The sequence below is a fragment of the Xyrauchen texanus genome, chromosome 48 (assembly GCF_025860055.1).
Source record: "Xyrauchen texanus isolate HMW12.3.18 chromosome 48, RBS_HiC_50CHRs, whole genome shotgun sequence".
Classification (NCBI taxonomy): domain Eukaryota; kingdom Metazoa; phylum Chordata; class Actinopteri; order Cypriniformes; family Catostomidae; genus Xyrauchen; species Xyrauchen texanus.
In genome coordinates, this window is record NC_068323.1 from 1 (window position 1) to 18123 (window position 18123).

Here is an 18123-nt window from a genome sequence, read left to right on the forward strand (position 1 = left end):
TTAAAGCACTACAAACCCAAGAACTGAACCCCGAAAAGAGTCTCCTCAGTCAGCTGGTCCTGAGACTCACTAACCCGACTAACTCTAACCAGTCTCAGACCAGCACTGCTTCTCACACACACATCAGAATAAACCAAATTATCAAACAGTCTAAAAATACATATCTGGAACATTGGGATCAGGAAACTAAAACACAAAGTAAATTACAATTCTATCGGACTCTAAAATCAAATTATGAATTGGCAGAATATCTCCAGAGTGTGAGAGACACAAAGCAGAGACGGATCCTGAGCAAGTACAGGCTGAGTGAACACAGTCTCGCCATCGAGACCGGCAGACACAGAAAGAGCTGGTTACCCCGAGAGCAAAGGGTGTGTGTTCAGTGTAGGACAGGAGAGATCGAGACAGAGACACACTTCCTCCTTCACTGTCACAAATACAGCTCAGTCAGAGAACTGTACTTCAACAAACTCACTGACTTAATACAGGACTTTACAGCCATGACTGAGATAGATCAGATAAAGACCTTACTAGGAGAGGGACAGACAGCAGCACTGGCTGCCAGATACGTGTGTGTGTGCCACAGCCTGAGAGACAGCAGGTGAATGTGTGTGTGTGTGTGTGTGTGTGTGTGTGTCTGACCTCAGTGTGTTTCCCTACTGTCCACCACAGTGACCCTCAGTAATGTATATGTGTGTGTGTATGTATGTGTATATATATATATCGATGTTCACATATATTATAATCTGTTACACTGTTAAGTTGTACAATGAATTTAATTTGTACATTTAAATTTAAGTTATATACTTTATTATTTTGATGTCTTTATAAATCTATGTGTTCAAAGCTTTGGCAATATTGTAATATGTACAGTCATGCCAATAAAGCATTTTTTTGAATTTGAATTTTTTTTGAAAGAAAAGACAGACAGACAGATAGATAGGATACATACATAGACAGACAGACAGATAGAAAGAAAAGACAGACAGATATATAGACAGACAGATAGACAGACAGACAGACATAGAGAGATAGATAGATAGGATACATACATATAGACAGACAGACATATAGATAGATAGACAGACAGACAGACAGTCAGACAGAGAGACAGACAGATAGAAAGAAAAGACAGACAGATAGATAGACAAGACAGATAGATAGAAAGAAAAGACAGACAGATAGATAGACAAGACAGATAGATAGAAAGAAAAGACAGACAGATAGATAGACAAGACAGATAGATAGAAAGAAAAGACAGACAGACAGACAGACACAGACAGACAGACAGATAGGATACATACATAGACAGACAGACACAGACAGACAGACAGGATACATACATACATAGACAGACAGACATATAGATAGATAGACAGACAGACAGACACAGACAGACAGACAGACAGGATACATACATACATAGACAGACAGACAGTCAGACAGAGAGACAAAAAGAGAGATAGATAGATGTAAGACTTAGATAGATAGATACATAGATACACAGAAAACAGACAGACAAAGAGACAGACAGAGGATAGATAGATAGATAGAAAGAAAGAAAAGACTGACATACAGACAGACAGATAGAAAGAAAAGACAGACAGACAGAAAGAAAAGACAGACAGACAGAAAGAAAAGACAGACAGATAGAGAGATAAGACAGATAGATAGAGAGATAAGACAGACAGATAGGATACATACATAGACAGACATATAGACAGACAGACAGACAGATAGGATACATACATAGACAGACAGACATAAAGATAGATAGACAGACAGACAGACAGACAGATAGGATACATACATAGACAGACAGACATATAGACAGACAGACAGACAGACAGATAGGATACATACATACATAGACAGACAGACATATAGATAGATAGACAGACAGAAAAGACAGACAGATATATAGACAGACAGACAGATAGAGAGATAAGACAGATAGATAGAAAAGACAGACAGATAGACAGACAGACAGACAGATAGATAAGACAGACAGACAGACAGACAGATAGATAGGATACATACATACAGACATATAGATAGATAGACAGACAGACAGTCAGACAGAGAGATAGATAGATAGATAGGATACATACATACATAGACAGACATATAGATATATAGACAGACAGACAGATAGAGAGATAAGACAGATAGATAGAAAGAAAAGACAGACAGATAGACAGACAGACAGACAGATAGATAAGACAGACAGACAGACAGACAGATAGATAGGATACATACATACAGACATATAGATAGATAGACAGACAGACAGACAGACAGACAGTCAGACAGAGAGACAGACAGACAGACAGATAGAAAGAAAAGACAGACAGATATATAGACAAGACAGATAGATAGATAGAAAGAAAAGACAGACAGATAGATAGACAAGACAGATAGATAGAAAGAAAAGACAGACAGACAGACACAGACAGACACAGACAGATAGATAAGACAGACAGACAGACAGATAGACAGACAGATAGACAGATAGGATACATACACAGACAGACAGACAGACAGACAGGATACATACATAGACAGAGTGGAGAGAGACAAAAAGTGGTGTAACGTGCTCTCTTAGGTTCATTAAAGACCAGACGTGCTGCTGCATTCTGGATCATTTGGAGAGGTCTAAGAGCACATGCAGGAAGACCTGCAATGAGAGCGTTACAGTAGTCCAGTCTAGTTACGACAAGGGACTGAACGAGCAGTTGTGTGGCATGTACAGAGAGGAAGGATCTTATCTTCCTGATATTGTAGAGTGTAAATCTACATGATCTTGCAGTCTTTGAAATGTGGTCAGTGAAATTTAGCTCATCATCAATGGTTACCCCTAGATTTCTGACCGTTTTGGAAGGTGAAACTGTAGTTGGACCCAGCTGCACGGTGATGTTGTGTTCAACAACAGGGTTGGCTGGAAAGACAAGGAGTTCGGTCTTGGCTGGGTTGAGTTGAAGGTGGTGTTCCTTCATCCAGGCTGAGATGTCTGCCAGACAGGCAGCGATTCGTGCGGTCACTGTGGTGTCGTTGGGCTGGAAAGACAAGTAGAGTTGCGTGTCATCAGCATAGCTGATAGATAGATAGATAGATAGACAGACAAAGAGACAGACAGACAGACAGATATTTAGGTAGATAGAAAGATAGATTTACGACTTGCAGATACAAATATATACACACATATACACATAGTGGATTTATTTTGATTAGTTATTTTTATATTTGTTAAACTAAATGTAATTATAGATTAAGGTGTAGTTCTTTTTTACACAGCCTCTGCTTTGGCAATACTGTATCGTTTATATTCATGCCAATAAAGACCCTTTGAATTGTATTGAATTAAATAGTGGACATATTGAGACCTGCACTGTGCAAAACTGCTACAAAGTGGATATTTTAACAGAGAATCACAGACAGTTTGAATTCTGAACCTTTAGGGGGCGTCCACGTGTTTTTAAAACATGCAGATTTTATAAATATATATATGGCCAGTTAAATGGACAGCCTTTGCTGTCTCTCGTCCGTGTCTAGAAAAGCACTTCATAAATTAAATGAATTATTACTATTATTAATGTTATTATTAGTAGTATTATAGTTTTCTTGTTATTATCCTTATAAGTCCATCAATACAATTTTCTCGTGTTATTGTATAATTCCACCTGAATTATTCACTTTAACACTGTGCTTGCAAAATTTAGAATGACATTAAAAATAATTTCTGCAACAGTACATCTCAGATGTAAAAACTCATCATTTGTGAGCATTTTTCCATAGACTCACATTGTATAGACTGCCGCCCAGTGGGGAAACAATAAAGGGCCAAGGAGTACGTTTTAGGCCGCCGTGTTGGCTACGAACGAGCGATCGTTCCCAAACTTTGCGCACGCTATCGGGGTCTTTCCACGAGAAACATATTACACTTTTGTGTGCCCCGCCCCAGGGCAACCCCTTTTATTACCGTATAAATATGCTTAATATAGTCGGGCCTATATAAAGCCTCTGTGGAAGGAGTACGTTTTAGGCCGCCGTGTTGGCTACGAACGAGCGATCGTTCCCAAACTTTGCGCACGCTATCGGGGTCTTTCCACGAGAAACATATTACACTTTTGTGTGTCCCGCCCCAGTGGAACCCGTTTTATTACAGTCCAAATATGCTTAATATAGGCGGCATGCTTAATATGGATTGGTGGTGGTGTAGTGGACTAAAGCACATTACTGGTAATCAGAAGGTTGCTGGTTCGATCCCCACAGCCACTACCATTGTGTCCTTGAGCAAGACACTTAATCCAAGTTGCTCCGGGGGAATTGTCCCTGTAATAAGGGCACTGTAATTCGCTTTGGACCATATATGATGCGGGCCATAGCGAAGCCCCGTATCTCCGTATCTAACCCGGTCGTTACAAATGTAAATCTTCGGGCGCTCCCTAGACGTTTACAATTCGAGAGCTCGCTGGTGGATTGTTCCCTTCAATCGATTCCTTGAGTTTTCTTCAGTTGGTCTTAAAAAGGCTTTGAATTGTGAAAACCCGTCGCAAAACCACGAAGTTACAATTTGAACTCACTGGAGCCTCAGCCATTTCACGTGATCGCTATTTATTGTTATTATATTGTTTTTAAAGCTCCTCTTGTCATAATAAAATTCATCATCCCTTCACTTGTCAACTCATTTCTAAAATGCAACGGTTATCCGGCTTCATCAAGTTGGACACGTTGAGAGTTGCAATGTCAAGTCACTTTTTCTGGTTGACTGTAACTATCTATATTATGTCTTTTATGGGCATAAAAAACAAAAAATCATTGAAAAGTCAAAAAATGCTTCCATTGTTCAACCTTATATAGATTTCGTTATTTATTTTTTTCTCCCTCTGGCGTTTGATTTTTTTATAATTGTTGTATGTGTGTTTTAAAAAAAATGTTTTGCAATTTTTGACACAATTTCATGTAAGACCTTGGCATGATTATTAATAAAATAAAATAAATAACTAATAATAAAAAAATGATCTTTAAGGAAATCTGAATTGATGGATTGTTATTGTAATCGATGACTCAGCGATTGAACCGCGAAGGGGCTTTATTGGATTTCGCAGATTTCATTTCAAAGGACAAAACGCCCCTAACAAGTGTGTCATCTCAAGATATGTGTGGCAAGATTCGATGCCGTTTGTATTCTTAAAAGTTTCCAAGTCCTTCGGTTATTTTCTGATGCATTTGTTTTTGGAACAATTTCTTTAATATTTACTGGACTCAAGTCTGCTCTGCTCGCAACACAATAATCTCCTCCTCACAAGCATGGCCCGATAAGTTTCATGAAATGATAATAATAATAAAGGATTGAGTTTATCTCACCCAACAATTCCTACAAAAACAATTCAGCGTTCTTGTGAAAAATGCGTTCATTACCACAGTCGTATTCATGCAAATCTTAAAGACCTGCATGTGACTTTTTTAAACCACTCACAACCTACGTGCAAAAGACTCTTCTACCTTTTCAGCGCTACATTTCCATTGCTCTCTTCTTCTGTTCATCTCTCCTCGTCACATGAAAGCAGACGGAATTCTGAATTCGATGACATCAAGCTTGGCAAAATCGGACCGACCGATTTATCTGTGAAACAATCCAGCCAATCAGATTCGATATGCAAATGAGGGTGGACATAATGAGGGTGGAAGTCGTAATTACCTCTATACCTAACCCTAACCCTAACTAACCCTAACCTAACCCTAACCCTACACATCCTCTAAACTCCACACAGCCCCTAAACCCAAAACAACCCCTAAACTCAACACAACCCCTAAACCCAACACATCCCCTAAACCCAACCCAACCCCTAAACCCGACACATCCCTTAAACCCAACCCAACCCCTAAACTCCACACAGCCCCTAAACCCAAAACAACCCCTAAACTCAACACAACCCCTAAACCCAACACATCCCCTAAACCCAACACATCCCTTAAACCCAACCCAACCCCTAAACCCCACACATCCCCTAAACCCAACACATCCCCTAAACCCAACACAACCACTTAACCAAACACATCCTCTAAACTCCACACAGCCCCTAAACCCAAAACAACCCCTAAACTCAACACAACCCCTAAACCCAACACATCCCCTAAACCCAACCCAACCCCTAAACCCGACACATCCCTTAAACCTGACACAACCCCTAAACCTAACACATCCCCTAATCCATCACAACCCTTAAACCCAACACAATCCCCTAAACCCAAAACAACCCCTAAACCCCACACATCCCCTAAACCCAACACATCCCCTAAACCCAAAACAACCCCTAAACCTAACACATCCCCTAAGCCAACACAACCCTTAAACCCAACACATCCCCTAAACCCAACACATCCCCTAAACCCAACACATCCCCTAAACCTTAGTGTGGCAGGGCGGAGGGCGGGGTCGGGTTGTGATCCTACACACCCGGTCCCGTATTAGGCTAATCAAGCCTCCGTGAGTGTTAAGGTTGACTGCAGAGGATCGTGCGAGGTAGAGAGATCGTTTACGGACATGTCCATCATATGCGTGTGTTTGTCTTTTGTTTAAGTTCTATATTAAATCATTATTTATATTGTCAAGCCGGTTCTCGCCTCCTCCTTTCCATTGATCCTTTTACACTAACACAGCCCCTAAACCCAACACACACCCTAAACCCAACTCAACCCCTAAACCTATCACATCCCCTAAACCCAACACATCCCCTAAACCCAACACGACGCCTAAACCCAACACGCCTAAACCCAACACAACCACTGATCTATATATATATAACTGGATTGCTCACAGTACTCTAAACTGCCAGCAGTGGGTGAAGCTACCGGAAGTGCTCTGGCGGCAATCTTACTATTCCTTACTGACAGAGGGCTTCGCGGCATGTGCAGCGTTTAACTGCGAAACAACACTCACTTAAGGATGTGGCAAAAGTGCCCACAGGTTGTAATTTATACAGACTATGTACCTATTAAGCACACATTAGTCATTATCCCCATGTATAGTCGGAAAAATTATCATAATATTTAATAAGCAACAGTAAAAATACAACACCAAAGTGCATTAATAGCCCTTTTAAAGTAAAAGTATCCAATAGCAACAGTGAGCGAGAGATGGAGAATGTCTAGGTTACGTATGTAACCTCCATTCCCTGATGGAGGGAACGAGACATTGTGTCCTCCCGGCCACGTCGCGGAGCCAAGCCACTGTGGTGGCCGGACCATTTCCGGCTCCTTAGAAAAATCCTGAATGAACGACATATTTCCCCGCTTTTATACCCGTATGTCAGGGGGCGAGGCATGCAAATACTGTCTCCCAACTTCTCATTGGCCTTTTTTCATAGATCAGAGGCATATTCGGGGCTAAATAGAGACTCCTAGTGTCGCTTCTTCGACACAACATCTCGTTCCCTCCATCAGGGAATGGAGGTTACATACGTAACGTAGACGATCAGTGTACACAACCCATAAACCTAACACAAACCCTAAACCTAACAAAACCCCTAAACCTAACACAACCCCTAACCCTAACCCCACAAGGACAAAGAGTCACCTTATGACCCGACAATGTCACCAGCCTCAGGACAGCCACACAGGCTCGTTTAAGTGTCGAACTCAACACACCTTCTGGAGCACAATGTGACTCCCAGGAGGACGGACCGAATAGACACCTAAACACCTCCAGAAAAATTATAGAATGGAAGCTGACTGTCAGAAAAAAATAGCTTATTATTGGGGATTCCAATCGGTCCAAAATACCACCTTTTAAGAATCCTGACCTCCAAATAGAAAGTTATCCAGGGGCCACGTTCAGACACATGGAGGCTGTGATCAGTAAAAACGCAGTCTCCACGGATGTGGAACATTTCATTTTATCATTAGGGATTAACAGCCGGGTGCAGAATGCCAAAGACACTGCCATCAAACAGATGCAGGTGACTTTAAGAGCGGCAAAAGAAAAACTTCCTCTGGCAGAAATTTGGGTTCCAGAGGTGAACTTTTCAAGAATTCTCCTAAAAAAGGAGCAGACACAATTGACCATGCTGACCATTGAAATGTTGTTATTTTATCTAAACAATTCCATATCACTCCCCCACAACTTCGCCTGCTCAACAGGGGTTTGACCTTTATTCCATTGGGTAGAACGAGCAGAAAACGCCTCGAAATGCAGACACGATACGACCTGCAACAATACCACAGGAGACTTAAATTGTCAGCCTATTTTCAAAATGAGACTGACTCAAATCCCCCTCCATTCACACCCAAATCGGACTGGGTCCCACCCGTAGACAAACTACCCGCAGATCTCCGCACGTTATTCGAAAGGGATCTGGAATATCTTAAAAAAACATTTTAGACCGTCCCAGGAAGAGCTTAACCTCACTCTGGAGGAAACGAACGCTCTTTAACAGTTAAAGATAAACAGATTGTCATTAAACCTGCAGACAAGGGCAGTGCGATAGTCATATGGGACCGAGAACAATATTTATGGGAAGCATATAGACAACTGAATGACTCAAAATATTACAAGAAATTGGATAGACCCATTTATTTAGACACGGTACCCATGGTCAAAGATATAGTCCAAACCCTATATCTGAAAAAACATATCAACGCAAAACAAAAGTCCTACCTGTTGGATAATGCGGAACCTAGAAGTAGGAGGTTTTACATGCTCCCCAAAATACACAAAGACCCGGCCAAATGGAGAAAACCTCATGAAATTCCCCCTGGAGGCTTATAGTATCCGATTGTGGCAGTGAAACATACTATAAGGCCGAATTTTTAGATTTGTACTTAAATTCCCTCTCGATGGGCCACCCCAGCTATATAAAAGACACGTATTATTTTGTCCAGAAAGTCAAAGGACTAAAAATTCCCCAAAGGGCCATCCTGTTCACTATGGACGTGGATGGCCTTTACACAAACATCGACATCCAAGAGGGAATTCAGGCCATTAAAAATATTTTTCAAAAAAACCCAGACACCTCCAGGCCTGATAAAGAACTCATCCAATTATTAGAAATAAATGTAAACAGAAATGATTTTGAGTTCAATGGAGTATTTTTCCTGCAAATCAAAGGCACGGTGATGGGCAAGACCCTATGCCAAAGTATTTATGGCAGAATGGGAGGCTTCGGCCTTATATGGACTCACTCTGAAGATAGGTTCAAGGAATTTCTGGCCACACTAAATGACCATAACCCATCTTTAAAATTAAAATTCACCACCAGTCACCTATCGGTAGACTTTCTGGACACCACAACTTACAAGGGTCCAGATTTCAACTCGGACATTAAAGTCTTCAAGAAACCGATACACATGCCCTACTACACAAAAGGAGTTTTCATCCCAAACACACTTACTCCAGAGGTTCCATCGCAACTCCTGAGGTTCCGTCATATATGCATCCAGGAACGGGACTTCAGAGAAGCGACACAAATCCTCTTCAAAGCACTCAGGCGCAGAGGATATAACAGGTCCTTCTTGAGAAAGGTTTTTAAATCGTACTTGGCAAGAGGGGCCCAGGCAGAGGGGACCAGCGTCCCCTTCGTCCTGCCCCACTACTCGGCAGCTATGAAACTAACCAAAGAGATAAAGTCTAACTTCCAGAACATATTGGGACAGACACAAATATTGAAGAACCACAAATTTATTGCAGCATTTAGAAAAACAAAAGTTTACAGGACAATTTTTTGGGGGAAAATAGGATGGAGGATTGTGGGTAACAAGTAGTCACCAATATTGTACGGGTTAGGTCTTGGTAATGGGTCGTTCACTGAACCACTAGTTTAGCTAGAAGTTTTTGCAGCCTCTGGTTGTCTTGGTAAGGATGATGTCTGTTTGGCTTTGTAAAAACTTTTAGGGGGTTATCTCTGGTAGAAGCTTGATGCTTTGGCATCTGCCAGTCATAACCTTTGAGATGAGACCCTTCTTGGGCAGCCTGTGGATATCTTGCGGTGTTAATGATCAGGGTTGAGAATCACATGAGTAAACCGCCCCCTTGTGACAACTAGGACAAAGCACTTATGGGGAAACCTTTTTTACTGGTGAATAGCACCACCATTGCAATAGTAAATTTCTGCACAACAACGCATTACACAAACCTACCTTGTTTTTTCTGGTTTCTATAGTCTTCGTGGTGTAGTGGGGGTGGAGGGGCAAGGTTTTTTTTTATAATTTTGTTTTAGGAGGAATTCTGATGAGATGTGGAGGAATGTGTTTGGGGATTTGAGTATATATTCAGGATAGGTTGGCACCCGGTGGGGGTTTCAGACTCAGCTTCATACAGCAATATTTTGTAAGGTGTCCACGTCAATCTCTGCAAAATTCTACAAGTCGCAAACGGTTCCCTGCTTAATGCATTTGCCACTAAATCTTTCAATCCAGGGATATACAGAATGTTAAAATCATAAGTCGCCAGCTTCGCTACCCATCGTTGTTCACATGCATCCAGCTAAGGCATTTTGAGAATGTAATTAAGCAGGTTATAATCAGTCCACACAGTAAACCTGTGTCCCCGTAGCCAGTGGCTGAATTCATCACAAATAACCCACTTCATCAACAAAAACTCATGTCTGTGTGCTGGGTACTTAGACTGCGCATGATTTAAAGACTTTGATGCGAAGGCAATAGGCCTTGCCACAGCACATCCTTCCTGAACCTGTGATAAAATGGCCCACAAGTGGAGGCATCCACAAACAACAGAAACAGCTTCGAAAAATCTGGGTGCACAAGCAAAACCTGATTCCCCAAACCAGACTTCAAACTCTCCAGGGCCACTCTGCAGTCATCTGTCCAATCCGTTGGAAAAAGTGTATGACTTCTTTTCAGTCGTTTCACACCTCTCCCCATTCTATGTCTTTTCTGTCCTGTAAAAGCTGAAACAGGGGTTTAGCCATCATAGAACAATTTTCTATGAAATGCTGGTAGTACACCACCATACCTAGAAAGGACCTGATTTTACTCACTGATGGAGTAACACAATCACTCTCCATCAAATCTTTCTCAGACATACTCACAATGGCATACATGGATCACTGGCCACCCCCTCAAGATCAGTCTGAGGAATTACTATATAGCCCCACCTCATCCTCTTCCCGAAGGGAGCTGCCTAGTTTCCCTGAGACATGACTTTGTCTTGCTGACCGGAGCCCACCCTGGACATAGTTCTGTTACTGTCACAGTTGTTGCTCACGTGTCCAGCTGAAAAACACTTGAAACACAAGTTATACATTTTACAATGAGCAGTCATGCTGTGCTCACTGCTTCGACAAACTCTGCATTCCCGAACCATATTGCCCATTTGTTAAGGCCAGGGGCCCTGCATAGACTGAGTGTTGCATACTAATGCTTTCTCCAGCAAAGATAACACTTTGTCTAATGCATTCTCTTCCGTTTTGCCAGCACTCTGTTCTGACTTGGAAGGTTTGTTTCAGTCTTTCAATCAAAAACCCAGTCAGTTGATGATGCGAAGTACCTTCATCCACACAGTTCAGTCAAATCAGGTTAGTTGGTGACATTCCTTGATGATCCACCTCACTGGTTGCTTGATCCAGCTTAGCAACAACTCACCAGTCTAACAGTCTGTACAGCTATTGCCCACCTGCGTCTTCAGTGTTGAATTCTCACAACATAATTCCTCATCAGTCTCTTCCTAGGCACAGCTCAAACCGTCTGACACCCGAACGCCTCCAAAGAAACAGCAAAAGATGACTGAAGTCCCATTTCACCTCCAGCTCCCCTCTGCACCAGTCAAACTCCATGTCAGCAATCCCGGCGGTCGACAACGATCAACCATTCGATGGGTCACGGTATCAGTTTTGTAACAGTTGTTCCTCTGCGTTGTTATTTTTTATATGTTGTTAATAAAGGATTTTCCACACAAAGGTGATTTAATTACAGTACCTGTGTAGTAAAACTTTGATCAGCAACACTGTCAAGTTGTGACTTATTTCTTGTGCAATTCCCCACTTGAAAAGGACAGTCCCTCCACATGAAGATCCTAACTGGATTCCACTCAATAAACAGCCATGGGATCAGTTTGCTTGTCTTTTATTAACCATCCTTTGGTGCACAGTAAACAGGTGAAAAACCTCAAAAGAGAGGATGACAAATACAAGTTATTATCTAAGTTGACAGCCAAAATTAAATAAACAAATCTATTCACATTAAACCACATTACAGCCATTATAAGTTACAAGGTTTCCACTTTTTAAACAAATGTTATCCAAATAAATACCCATCATTTTGAATCAAATGATCAGAATCAGAAAATTTTTAGCCAAATTCACATTTTAGCCAAATGCAATAAAAAATATTTTTAGTAGTAAAAAATTCAATTTACTTTCTAATCATTAGTTTTAAGCCGTATTTTCCTAGTAAAGAATTATTATAAGGTATCATTGTAGCCACACAACTAGATATGCTATTCCAAACAAATCAGTTTTTTTAATTATATATATATATATATATATCTTTATCTTATCTTTTAACCAAGTATCTGGGGCCAAATACCTTTTTCCCCACTTGGTTTATTAAGATTTCTACAATGTTTAAATTACTTTTAACCATTTCAAACACATTCTTTGTCAAACAATGAATTTGGCTTTCTTACTTTCCCTTTATACCCCACTTGTTTGATAAAACCAAGCAACATTTGAAGTAACAAATACCACTGCAAAAAGACCTATCAAAGTCAACAAAAGTTAAGAGTCTGTGTTCCCAGAGCATCATTAGCACTGCACTGCTTAAGTCCATCTAGCCAAACATGGCCAATATGGCGCTTACCGGCTGCCCTTCACAGTTTTGTGGAGGGCTTGGTTTTGCACAATCACTTTGATAACAAAGATAAAGTTTCCTTGATTTTGTGGTGCTATCAATGCTCCTTCCACTGTGGTTTAAAGACAACAACAGAGCCAGGTACTAGCATGCCCAGATTGCCTGGAAGATTTGCTCCACCTGGTTCACCACTGATTGAAGGGGAGGAGGAGCTCCCAGGCAGTTCGTCAGCACAAACACTTTCTCTTTTGTATCTCCTCTCTAATAGCATTGCCGGAAAGAGCAAACACACACACTTTACAACACACCTATTCATTGTATGTAATAATAGTATAAATAATAATAATATTAATAATAATTATAATCAATTCACAAACATCTCATTCTTATATATAAATAATTCAAAGCAGCATTACAGTGTTTCTTAGATACCAATTAACATACCTGTGTGGTAGAACACTTAAACAGACAGGCACTGTTATCTGCAACACTTTCTCTTTTGTCTGTTAACCACATAATTCACGTTGAGTACACCAGGTAGTCAATTACAGAACACACAATGAATGCAATGAACATTATATTAATAAACTAGATTATATCTTTAGCGTGCTTACAAAATATACATATATACATATTATATATATATAATAACATACATATATATTAATATATATATATATATATATATATATATATATACATATATACATATATATATATATATATATATATATATATATATATATATATATATATATATATACCCATACACAGCTATCTGTTATTTATAAATGTATATTTATCTATCTGCATTTATTATTAAACCAAGATGATAGCCGCTTAGCCACTAACACATCTCTCACTCGTGACGCACACACCACACCGCCATCTCACGCAGTACACTATTCACCTGTTAACAGCACTCAAATAAACTTTCTTTAACAAATTGATAATGTGAACTAATGGTAAAATATAACATCACATGGAATACTTTTTCACATTTGATCATTTAAACATTAAATGAACACCTATAAAACAATTTATCATGAGATGAATGGAGCTCATGAAATCGTACCTCTGCTCTCTATTAGCATTGCTGGAAATAGGATGAACTCTGAATCTCTCACTGAAGGTTTTCAAGCACAAACAGTTCTGGTCTGTTGAGGTGCTTGATGAAGCCCATTTATACCAAAAGAGACAAGTCCGGACCGGTCCAAACCATCCATATATCCCTGAGCTGCTCATTACACATTGTATTTATTGAGTGGCCATGTGCATAGCATCCCGTTCTTCTCTGTCGCCCCTCAAAACTGCACCGACCCTCAGGTCACATTCAACCTGGGCTTCTGTCACGTCAACTTCCGTGATAACCTGTCCCACGTAATTAACGGTGTTGCCATTATGCTGCAAGACTTTGCATTCATGGGGGTGATGATGGGCTCTAGCCGCTACACCTTGGTCCTTCTACTTCACCACAGCGGAAGGTGCAGGAATCCACCGTTCACAGGGTGGCACCATGTAAATGCGGGAGGCAAAGGCGGTGGTGATGCTGGTGATTCTGTATGCCCTGTTTTTTTGGCATCGTTAACATATTCTGGATCTACATGCTGACAATGGCTCAGGTTCCTCCTGTCGAGGCTGACATGAGGGTGTTCTTCTCCTCGTATTATGCGTCTATTAGTCCATTCCTCATCATCTCCTCCAATAAGAAGTTCAAAGCGAGGATGGTGTGTCAGACCAAGAGCAGCAGGCAGTGGACAACAAGGACTCAAATGTTAAAAACTGATCATAACATAGAGATCTAGCATTGGAAATGTAACTCCTTAAATTATGTCTGATGAATCTCTATTTAAAATCTTTGAAAATGGCTGATTTGATACACCTTCTAAATCAATACTGTGGAATTTCTATGGTGACTCTTATTTTGACATGCTTGTTCAGTTACTATTAAGACTCTTATTTTGACATGTTGGTTATACAGTCACTATTAACCTCTTATTTTGACATGTTGCTTGTACAGTTGCTTTTAAGACTCTTATTTTGACATGTTGATAGAACAGTCGCAGTCTTGTGTGATTGTGTCTGGCTTCAGGCGCGCGCACTGAACCCGGAAAATTCGAGCCGAAACAAACTGACGGTGAGATCAAATTAAACCACATTCTTCTCTTAAATAAGATGGAAAAACAATTTATGCTTTTTAATTAACTCGATGTAACAGAGAGTGTCTACCGAGCTTTCATTTGTGAAGATTAAGGCGCTGTAAATGAGAAGAATCGAGAACTTCCGTTTTTGTAGCCTGTTAGCATCAACAGTTTCAAAACAGTACATTCAATTTAAACTTTTCACATAAATAATTATTTAGATGAGAGAGAATGGTCCTCTCTCGGTGTAAATGTTCAGTTAGTTCCCGATTTCCTGATCTAGTGAACTACAGACAAAACACAGAAGTGAAAAAGATCTGCATTTAAACCTGAAACCTGATAAAATACCATTAAATATAAACACTTTATATTTGTAATGTCTAAAAGTGTTTATATTAATAATGTCTTCTGAAAGTGTGTATATTAATAATGTCTACTAAAAGCATTTATAAGACATTATAAATATAAACACTTTTAGAAGACATTACACATATGAACACTTTTAGATATTATAAAAGTATTAAAACTAGCAAAGTGTGCAGAGCTCGCCGTTCACACGTCCAATCCTCGCATGGCATCACATGACTCGAGATGTATGGATCATCAACAGTGTATTATGTCAAGTAAAAGGTGTTCAAATACTTAACTTGTATCCTGAATACACGAGTGTACTTAACTTAATGATTCATTTGAAAGATGTTCGCAAACCTATTTTTCAAGGTAAAAATATTTGTCAAGAATAGCAAGAAGTTTTCTCACAGTTACACCAAATGACCTGAAGAAAATGTGCCTTTTCATAAAAATGTCTAAATACCAGATATGTATTTGAACATCACACACAGTCTTGACTATCTCTGTTTTATGGTTTTTGTCAACAGATCAAATTAAATGATTAGCTAGGCTACATGTCAGTTACACCACGAGATTTTTTCAAATATTAATATCATTTTGTACTCTGGACAGTTACAGCACATGCCATTTTTGACTAATTGAAACGTTCATCATAGAAGAGTTGAATTCAAGTCATTGTTTTTAAATAATTTAAAAAAAGCGTCATGTCATTGACTCTGTTTATATCCGTTTATGCATTTGTAGTTTTTATACATCTGTCTAGTCCTTGTGTGAGATCTCACAGGTTTATGTATAAAGACTGATGAATATAATCTTAATGTCTGTGTGTGCAGTGATGGCCACCATCCGTAAGAAGCTGGTGATCGTGGGCGACGGCGCGTGCGGGAAAACGTGTCTGCTCATCGTCTTCAGTAAAGATCAGTTTCCGGAGGTTTACGTGCCCACCGTATTTGAAAACTATGTGGCCGACATTGAGGTGGACGGGAAACAGGTAACAAGTGAAGATCGTTCAGGTGTCACTGAACTGTGAATGCATGAAATGAATCACCATGGAAACATGATCTCGCTGACTCCAAGAACAGCTTGATTAAATCAGTTATAACGGTCATACAGTTAAAGTAAAATGTTTATAAACTTGTTTTGAATATGTCAGAAATATGAGTGTGTTGTTCAGTAGTGTGTGTGTGTGTGTGTCAGGTTGAGTTGGCATTGTGGGATACGGCAGGTCAGGAGGATTACGATCGCTTGAGGCCACTCTCTTATCCCGATACTGACGTCATTCTCATGTGTTTCTCCATCGACAGTCCAGACAGTCTAGGTGAGTTTCCACTGTGTCTCTTCTGCGCTCACACACATCTCACAGCCACTCAGTGAGCTGACCTTTGACCTTCTGTCATCTGCAGAGAACATTCCTGAGAAATGGACACCAGAAGTGAAACATTTCTGTCCAAACATTCCCATAATCCTGGTGGGCAACAAGAAGGACCTGCGGAATGATGAACACACTCGCCGTGAACTCTTCAAGATGAAGCAGGTGTGTGTGTGTGTCTCTGTGTATCTGCTCTGCTATGACAGTTAATACACAATTGTTTCCCACCAAAACTGTTCTTGCAGTAGGTTTCCGGCATCAGCTGTTGTTTTGTGTAGTTTTACACAAATTTAATGAATATTAGATATTGTTTGATAAAATGAAAACATTGACTTGTCTTGCAGATGAAGCTTTACGGAGCAGATTGTTAGCATGTGTTATAATTGTGTTATTAGTCCAGTTGACTTTTACTATATTTTACTGTACATGTCACTCCCGCAGGAGCCCGTGAAACTGGAGGAGGGCCGCGACATGGCCAACAGAATCTGTGCCTTTGGATACATGGAGTGCTCTGCGAAAACTAAAGATGGCGTGCGGGAGGTTTTTGAGATGGCCACCAGGGCGGCGCTGCAGGCCAAACGGGGCAAGAAGAGCAATAAATGTGTACTGCTGTAAATGGACTGAACGCAACCGGTATTTTATTTCTTTTAAGTGAAATCAGTTCAGCTCGTGAGTTTGTGTCAGTATTTAAATCATCGTGTTCATGTTCAGTTGAACGCGCTCGCACAGACATTTATTGTGCCGTAGCAGATATGCAACAAACATTTAAAACACGCAACAGGACCAACACGCACTTGGACGAGACTTGAAATACATGTTTTTCTTTGAAAGCAAACAGGATTTGGTATCTTTGTGTATTAAAACCTTTATAAGAAATGTTTGCTGATTTGAGTCTTCAGTGTTTGTCTTTTTTTTTAATTGGATTTAATTGTTAAATAAACAGACTAGAGCTGTTTTCAGTGTTGCATGTTTTTTTATGTCCAAATGGCTGATTTGACATACAGTTGAAGGCAGAAGATTACATGCACCAAAGCCAAATACATTTAAACTCAGTTTTTCACAATTCCTGACATTTAATTTTAGAAAACATTCCCTGTTTTAGGTCAGTTAGGATCACTACTTTATTTTAAGAATGTGAAATGTCAGAATAATAGTAGAGATAATTATTTCAGCTTTTAAATCTTTCATCTCATTCCCAGTGGGTCAGAAGGTTACACACACTTTGTTAGTATTGGGCAGCATTGCCTTTAAATTGTGTAACTTGGGTCAAATGTTTTGGGTTTCCTTCCACAAGCTTCTCACAATAAGTTGCTGGAATTTTGTCCCATTCCTCCAGACAGAACTGCTGTAACTGAGTCAGGTTTGTCGGCCTCCTCGCTCACACATGCTTTTCCCATTCTGCCCATTTCTCAGGGCAGAACGGGAACAGCAGTCCTGTCTGGAGGAATGGGACAA

At 40.1% G+C, this 18123-nt stretch overlaps 1 protein-coding gene and 1 pseudogene across 1 annotated transcript; both read left to right on the forward strand.

Annotated features, from left to right (window-relative positions):
* The first annotated feature begins 9153 nt into the window (after positions 1–9153).
* LOC127639979 (olfactory receptor class A-like protein 1) lies at positions 9154–14593 on the forward strand (annotated as a pseudogene).
* A 262-nt stretch (positions 14594–14855) lies between these two features.
* LOC127639563 (rho-related GTP-binding protein RhoA-B-like) lies at positions 14856–17636 on the forward strand. The gene is made up of 5 exons (XM_052121639.1): positions 14856–14944; positions 16133–16290; positions 16497–16617; positions 16703–16833; positions 17110–17636. The coding sequence occupies exons 2-5, from the start codon at positions 16135–16137 to the stop codon at positions 17281–17283; spliced, it is 582 nt and encodes a 193-aa protein (XP_051977599.1). The 5' UTR covers positions 14856–14944; positions 16133–16134; the 3' UTR covers positions 17284–17636.
* Positions 17637–18123: the final 487 nt, after the last annotated feature.